Source organism: Bacillus rossius, chromosome 6 (assembly GCF_032445375.1).
Source record: "Bacillus rossius redtenbacheri isolate Brsri chromosome 6, Brsri_v3, whole genome shotgun sequence".
NCBI classification, from domain to species: Eukaryota; Metazoa; Arthropoda; class Insecta; order Phasmatodea; family Bacillidae; genus Bacillus; species Bacillus rossius.
The window spans coordinates 2,490,072-2,498,230 of record NC_086334.1 but is presented as its reverse complement, the minus strand read 5'-3'; the positions used below and the strand labels follow the sequence as shown (position 1 = coordinate 2,498,230).

Sequence of the window (8,159 nt, the reverse complement as noted above, 5' to 3'; positions counted from 1 at the left end):
GTTTCCTCTCTGTTCGCTGCCACGCCCTGTGGATAGGGTCTCCACCTCGCTAAAATATTTTGTACCAACTTTGGCAGGACAAAGGTTCGGTACCTGAAGAAAAAGTACTACCTTTTATAAGAACACCTTTACACAATGACATTATGTAGATATTTCATAAATTTAAAATCCTGAGGACCACCTTCCACAGCAGAATAAAAATCATTGTAATTTTTTGCACAGCACCTTAATATTTTGATGCCACCACCCATAGTTAATTGAAAAAATTTTTTCACCTAAATAAACTTTAAAAATAAGTTTGGTTTTATTATTTAAAGAACATATGTATACGGATAAAATAACAGCAAACTCCTAGTACTGAACCAAAGGAAAAAAAATTATCAATAAATCTATTCCCTAGTTTCTGCTAATAATTAAACCCGTGGTTTAAATCACTTAATAAAATAAGGTAGGTATTGTTAACAAATATAATGCTTCCATGTTCAAAATTTAAGCGTAAAAATTATAAAAATAATGTAATGAACTTAATATAGAGTCTAAATATTAATGTTTGTATGTACTAAGCTCATAACATTATTTGCATGTTTGAATTGAAATTTTAATTTTAATATCCTACCATTCTACAGCTGTAGTAGCTCTAAAAGTTACCTGGAGCAGTCTATCGCTTGGGGAAATGATGCCAACAGTACAATTTATTTTTTGTTAGCATTTGTTTACCTATGTTGGTGTGTGTGGTGTAGATGTATACCCCAACTTCGCCCTCTGTAATAATTATTTATTAAACACAAAAAAAAAATTATCTGGAATATTATTTTGTTTATTTCCAATATTAAAATTTAAATGAAACAAAATTGAAGCATATCCAATGATATCTGTAACAATAAGGTTGCTTACATACTTATAAATCAAAAGTAAATCAAAATATTAACTAACTGTAAAATTATGTTGGGCACAACAGATACCAAGAGTTCAATTAATTTGAAATAAAAATTAAATTTACTAGTTCAAAATTAGTCGGTTCACATGAGAATATAAAAAATGAAGACCTCTGAGTGAAGCCGTGTATACCATTAATTGTGCCATAAATGTATGAACCTAGAGGCTTTAAAAATATTTTTAAGACATTAAAGACAGTTTGATATCGCGAAGCAGCAGATAGTCACCAACAAGATTTGTGCTATGACTCGCGATATAGCGACAGTTCAGGATTAACACAGCCTATAATCATACCTGAATTTCCGCTGATGGCTGGTTTTCAGCCATGGCCCCATTAAAACAAATATTAACAGAGCTTCGTCAAAGCTCGGGGTATAATTTCTCACCAATTTGGTGACTTAACGTTTGGAGAAACTATTTAAAATACCGCGTCGGCATGGCCCGACGCGACAGCACACAGAAGCCACAAGATGGCACACAGAAGCCACAAGATGGTACACGCAGAAGCTTTCTTCTTCTATCTTCCAAAATTATAGCGTCACTTACAACAATGTCTCAAAACTGCAGTTCAAAAGATCCGCCGATCTATGGACCAATCACCGGCCTTCAATTACGTATTTTTAAAAGACATAAAATTTTAGTTACAAACATAGAGAAATGGTTCAATGTTCATAGCAATATCCAAAATAAACTTTAGAGGTTATTAAACACGAAACATATATAAATTTCACAAATAAAATTACATAAACGTAAACAAACACTGAAAAATATAAATAAATTATTTAAATTAAAGTTTCAATGTTCTGTGATCTGTTGTAGTATCACTGTGGAGAGGGCCAAAAAAAATTCCATGCTAGAGAAAATAGATTCACACATCTGAGTAATGTTCTTTTCCTCATTGTGATTAGCCTTCTACCAGTGACATCAACACTTCCATGGAGACTTTTCGTTAATCCGACAATGTTGATTACGATTCATGCTATAGCTATAGTAGTTTCAAGAATAGGCTTTTAGCTCTCAAAGTGAATGAAACTATCCTAATTATTCCAACAGCATCAAGGATACGGCCTCAGGTCAGTTTCAGCTTAAACACGCAATGTTCAAAAGGAATATTCAAGCCCTGCGTTTCAGCCTAGTCGCGCTGGTTCGGACAATAATAATTAATTTCACCAAAATTAATGAGAATTAAAAAAAAATAACAGCATGAGGAACAAGACCATCAAACGATTATCACTCGAGCCAGCCGCGGCTATTGTTCGTAGCGTTGCACTCATTTGTCTTGCACCGCACTGCGCTTGGTCACGTTTGAGACGCACACGCAGGTACACTTGCTGTATTAAGGCGGCGACGTTCTGTCAACAGTCTGTGTAGTCTATGGGAGGAGCACCGCTGGTAGGTGAATTATATGGTTTGCATACTTCTCTTGTGTTTCTTTTTTGATTTTAATTTTAGCTAGGTTAGGAAGTTTTATAAATTAAATATTTTACCATACATTTTAAATAGGTAATTTTTAAGCAACCATTTAAATTATTTGAATTACTTTAAATGTAGCTAACTTTTATCTAGCTAACCATACACTTTCTTTAATTATTTTTAAATCTAACATAACCAAACATACTCATGTGTCAACAATTTGTAATATGACCACTCGTTAAAATGGTAAACTGCTAACATTTTTTAATTTTTTATTTTTATTTTTATTTTGAAAAAGTGTCATGCCTTCAGAATAACCAATATTTTAACCAATAAATTAAAAAAATTATAGGCAAATTTAGCATACATTCTTTAAATTAAATTTTAAATTTAAATTCTTGATGCTCGACGTGTTGGGTTTAGGTAGAGAGTAAGAAAACCCTAGGAAAAATAAAACAAAAGCCAGCTGGAGGATGGTGTCAGTGAGGTTGGGGTCCACCTAAATAAAAAGTCAGGTGAAGCAGTCAGGGTTTCTGGAGGAGGAGGTCACAAAAGCACATGGAGCGTTTTGTGCCTGAAAGGAGGGTGGGGAAAAGGGTGATCGTCCCTACTATGGGAGGACGACATGGGCCTTAAAAAGAAAGTGTAGGAGGCTACATGTATGGGCTAGGAGGAAAGTAGGGGGAGAACAAAGGCAGAGATGAAGGAGCTGGGTAAGGAACCTGGGAGGAAAACAAGGGAGGCAAGGGATGCGTACAGGGAAAGGCTAATGGGTGAAGGGGGGAAAGGAAATGCGGTAAATCTTACAGCTGTGTGTGAAGGGTGAAAGGAGAGGAAGGAATGTACAGAGGACTAGAAGAAAACAAATTTGCCACAGGAGCAGTACCTATCTATTTGTAAGGGGACAGTAGCAAACACGGTGGGTAGAATGGAGAGGTTTAGAGATAAGGATGGAAGAGGTGCGACAGGGGGCCAGGAGTTTGAAGGGGAGTAAGGCACCTGGGCCGGACAGGATAGGGAACAGTCACCTTAAGTTGGGGGTGAGAAGGCATGTAGATACTTACCGGTGATATTCCAACAATCCCTGAAGGAGGGGAGTTTGCCAAATCAATAGAAATATGTGCATAAATAATTCAATTCAAACATGCATGAACGTAACCTCAGAATGGGCAGGTGTAAATCTTAGGTTTTCCAGAAAAGTTGGAAGTTCAACAACTTTCTGTGCATGTGCTATTTTCTAATGCAGCAGCTACTTTGTGTACATTTAACATAAGTGTGGGTGTGCATGAGTGCTGTTTAATTAAATGAATTAGGAAGGGGAAGCTTGACTTTTTTGTTTTCACGCAGAATAATATAACTAGTTTTTGCCTTTTATTTGTACCACAGAAACAAATACATTAAGGCTTTCAAATAAAATCATAATTGTACTTGATGCATGACTTCCTTTCTTGCCGGTACATCATCCCAAGGTTCACAATGATAAACAAATTTACCTGTTTATTTATCTACTCACTCCTACAAACAGCAGCAAGGTCAGCACTTACATCTTCTTTAATGTCAGACCTTAGACTTTCATTACCAGTGCTTTAGTCACACACGACCCAACTCAAATCTAATGGTTGTAGCATCCTAAAACTGTGTTCCGTCCGAGATAATACAATGTCACTTCTGGAAACAAATTTGTGCTAACTTGAACGTGGCCTTAACAGAATGAAAATACACTTGTTTGTAAAATGAAGGATGTGCACAGAGCATGTATTGCACATATTTCAAAAATATAGGTTTGTGTGTGCTTGTATATTATGTATATGCACATGTGTGTGGGTGGGTCATCAATAACTTAAATAATAAAAATAGTGCTGTAGTCTCAGCATTAATTTAGCCAAGAATGATGTACTAATATTATTTTCCTTAGGTTATATGTGACTAATGCGAGACAATTACAATGTACCCTGGAGGTGACGAAGATCGGTTGGCGGTGAACGTGCACGAAAACTTGAAGCCGCCTACAGAAAGTGGGAAATCATATCTGGTCAGGGGCTCCTACACCTATTATCATTACGGATGTGATGGAGTCTCCGATGAGGTGGGTACAAATCTAACATTTGACAGTTTCTCGCAACTGTACGGGATGCTGAACTGTGAGCAGTATTACGGGCAAGTGAGTGCGGCGGTGTGCGCAGGGCTGGGGCTGTGGCTACAGGACGTGCCAGACTCTGTGCTCCTGGGTGCGCGGGCAGCAGTCCGGCCAGCACGCGCCTCCCGTGCCCAGCATACGCGACATCCAGGACGTGCTGGTGCGACTGGGAGACAAGCCCCCGCACTTCGCCGGGTCCCGCGACTGGATCGGCAGCGTGGAGGTGAGTCCAGGCTGCTCCAACCTGAGCTCTTCGATCCACCTCAATGTACTGAAGTAACTACTCCATCCAAATATGTACAAATCAAGGCCAGTACACGGTGGGAAACTTCAAACATGTTATTTAATGTTATGAAGCACTATAAATGTTAAAAAATATTTGAAATGTATACAACATTCTAGAAAGTATGGGGAAATCAGGGAATTCACATTAAACCCTAGCTAAGTAATGGAAATTCCCCAGAGATAGTAATATTGTATGGAAAATATCATGCTCAATATTACCATCACCCAGACAGTGAATGCATTGTGTTTATACGTGTGGGGGTATGTGTATACATAGTGTAAAATTAAAGTATAGTGTAGCTAACAGAATTTTTTTTGTATATATATATATATAGTAAAATGTAAAAATATATTTAAAAAGTGGAGAGGTAACTAGGCCAACTATTGGGATGATTGGAGGCTGGATATTCTTAAATTCTTTCTGAAAATTGCAAAATAGGTAAATATTTTTTAAAGATGTGTGTGGCCAGCGTGATCACGTGTTGCGTCGTGTGCGCTCGCAGGTGTGCCTCGTGCTGGACCAGCTATACGCCGTGCCCTGCAGGATCCTGCACAGCCCACACGGCACGCTGGGCCAACAGGCCGGCGCACTCGCGGCGCACTTCCGAGACCGCGGGAGCCCCGTCATGATGGGGGGCGACCTGGACTGCTCCTCCAAGGGCGTCCTGGGAGCGCATGTGTCCGGCGACCACACCTACCTGCTGGTCGTGGTAACCTAGCATACTCTCATTTGGTGCAAGCCTCGGAGTCCAGATGGCCACGTTCGAATCCTGCATGTCATAATGATTTTGAGTAGGGTGCTCTCGTTCATTCGGTACTATGCCAAATAATTACACAATTTGGAGACTCCTAAATGAAAAAAACGGATGATTACTAGGGTTGTACATAGCAAAAATCTTTTTAATTAAATTCAAAGTCATGTTAGAAAATTTTGAATCGAATTTTAGTCAAAATAATTTATTGCAATGTTGAGTTTCAAAGGATCACAGTTAATTTCAAATGACTTGAATATTTTGATTTTAAATACAATTTTATCGCTCTTATGAAAATTCTTATAATCATAATCCCACGTAAGAAATTGAAGTGGTATTTTCTCCAATATACATATATTTTAATAAATATTGCTAATTAATTACTAAACGATCACAATTTCAGAAGTAAAATGGTTCTTGTGAGGGACGGAGGGGGGGGTGTGATAATTTTGGAATGAATGTTTGACTAATGATTATTGATTGCATATTATTCTGAACTAGTAAAATCCAGGGACTGGAAGTAACGCGCTACTAGTAACGACGTTATTTGTAACAGTTACTTTTTATGGTAACGATCGTGGTAACGCAATATATTAAGTTTTCAGTAACTGAATTACATTTTTCTGCCTTAAAGTAATGATAATTGTCGTTACTTCTTGCGTTACATTTTTTAATGTATTTATTACTGAACGAACAACGATTTGTTGATTTTTTCAATCCCAGAACGAAAATCCCGACAAGCATATTATATGTGATGGTATTGCTTGTACTTGTAAAACTGCTGTTGGCTAGCTTGCGCTCGTATTTTTATTGTCATTTATTTAATATTTGCGACATGCGGGTTTACTGCTGTGCTGTTTAATTAATTAACCTACCTGTGCACATGCGCGAAAGCAATGACATAATTTAATGAAGCGAGAAGCCTAGAAAGCAGTCCAGAATTTTCATTGCCGTGGCCTTCATATTCTTATTTTTTCGAAGTTCGGTCGAGTAATAAAAATAACCTTATTGTGAAGTGCTTGTTGTGTGGTGCTGCGAACAATTTTGTAGTGTGAACTAATTACTCAATGTAATTTAAGACCTATTCAAATTTTTTCAGTTTAAATAAACATATATCTTTACTAAACACAATATGTTTTATTAGCTTTTAATTATAACAATTTTAGATTTTACGTATTAGATTTTTAGTTTTTGACAAAGTAACTGTTAAAGTAACTTACAGTTACTTTTCTCAGAACTGTAACTGTAACTGGTTTATTTTCAGTAGTGTAACTTGGTTTATTTTCAGTAGTGTAACTTGTAGTTGTAACAGGGTTACATTTCAAATGGAGTATTTGTAACTGTAACTGAGTTACTTTTTAAAAGTAACTTTCCGGTCCCTGGTAAAATCATACCTAATGCTAATAATGTTGGCAAGTAATTTTTTTTGTGGTATTATTTATTACAGTGCGATTAAAGTGCCAATGAATTTACTATGCATAACCTAAATGTTTTAAAAGCAGTTGTCATGCATGCAGACTAATCTCTTATTTGCCCATACTTTTAAAAAGGTGTATAAAATTACTGCAGATCCAGATATCACCGTAGTCTATTATTTCCTTCCTTCCATAAGTCTGTTGGATTTTTCATTGGCATCTCTTAGTAATTAACATATTTAAAAATTGTGTATGGCAAAAAAAATAATTATTTATTGAGTTACAATACTAGTGTCATTTGTCACTTGGATCTTCTCACCAATTATATGGGGTTGAAATATCACTATTATAGCAGTGGTAATCGCAGACTGATGTGCGTCTTCAAACAGCCCGATGGTGATGGAGCGACTCGCCTTGCGTGCCGTGTGCGTAGGACCCGCACTTCTCCGGCCGAGCGGGAGCGGCGGCCGAGCTTGTGTCCGCGGGCTGGGTCAAGTGGCAGCGTCTGTCGCAGTTCCAGGACAGTTCCTTCTACAACCTGTGCCTCCCTCAGCTCGGAGGGAGAGAATAGCACAGCTGCCAATGTCTTGGGCTCCTTCCGCACACTCTCCTCCGGGCCCTTCAACCGACCTTCATGGTCTCTCCAGGAACCACGAGTCTTGGACTCCAACAACCCGGCGCTGGAGAGAGGCAGATATCGAGATGGCAACAGCATCGTCGCCTGTTGCTTGTCCGAGATGACTTTTGGAGGTCTCGATTTGATGAGTAATTTCCCAGCACAACACCAACTAACGCACCCAGTGGACTGTCCTGGCCCCCGGAGATGGAAGGGGTGCAAACTGTTAGAAGTGAACAATTTGACACACACAGGTCTCGTAGAAAGAATGAAACTGTATTCATGTGAACTAAGGAAAAACAGCATCAAATAGGACAAAAGGGACATTTGGTATAAGCCATGTTGTGAAAGTGTTACTATTAATATTATATTCTGGTTCCACTAGTTCTGCTTATAAATTTTGTTCCATGAACCAATAATTCATTATTGGCAATATCTCCCTCATTCAATATTCAGTTTGGTCATACTTGCTAGTGTTCCCTGTGCTAAATTCCCACTGCCTTCACAAGTTGTCTGTCCTTAAAAACTAATTCTGTTCATATTTTTGTTATAACTATTACCACACCTCTCTCCTGATTAATTCCCCATTACGAATTTGTAGCATC

General features: G+C 38.0%; 1 protein-coding gene across 6 annotated transcripts; it reads left to right on the top strand.

Moving 5' to 3' along the window:
• Positions 1–1,845: 1,845 nt before the first annotated feature.
• Positions 1,846–7,966, top strand: LOC134532495 (ufm1-specific protease 1). Of its 6 annotated transcripts, none has more exons than XM_063368941.1 (5): positions 1,846–2,009; positions 4,265–4,435; positions 4,533–4,709; positions 5,275–5,481; positions 7,372–7,966. In XM_063368941.1, the coding sequence occupies exons 2-5, from the start codon at positions 4,295–4,297 to the stop codon at positions 7,507–7,509; spliced, it is 663 nt and encodes a 220-aa protein (XP_063225011.1). In that variant the 5' UTR covers positions 1,846–2,009; positions 4,265–4,294; the 3' UTR covers positions 7,510–7,966. The 6 variants fall into 6 exon arrangements, with proteins under 6 accessions (XP_063225011.1, XP_063225007.1, XP_063225006.1 ...); XM_063368937.1 differs by lacking the exon at positions 1,846–2,009 and adding an exon at positions 2,250–2,328; XM_063368936.1 differs by lacking the exon at positions 1,846–2,009 and adding an exon at positions 2,294–2,344.
• The last annotated feature ends 193 nt before the right edge of the window (positions 7,967–8,159 follow it).

Coding starts and splice junctions, on each gene's coding strand:
- LOC134532495 (XM_063368941.1), top strand. CDS start 4,295: ATGTACCCTGGAGGTGACGAAGATCGGTTGGCGGTGAACGTGCACGAA. Junction 4,710..5,274: donor ACTGGATCGGCAGCGTGGAG/GTGAGTCCAGGC, acceptor GTGCGCTCGCAG/GTGTGCCTCGTGCTGGACCA. Junction 5,482..7,371: donor ACACCTACCTGCTGGTCGTG/GTAACCTAGCAT, acceptor CCGTGTGCGTAG/GACCCGCACTTCTCCGGCCG.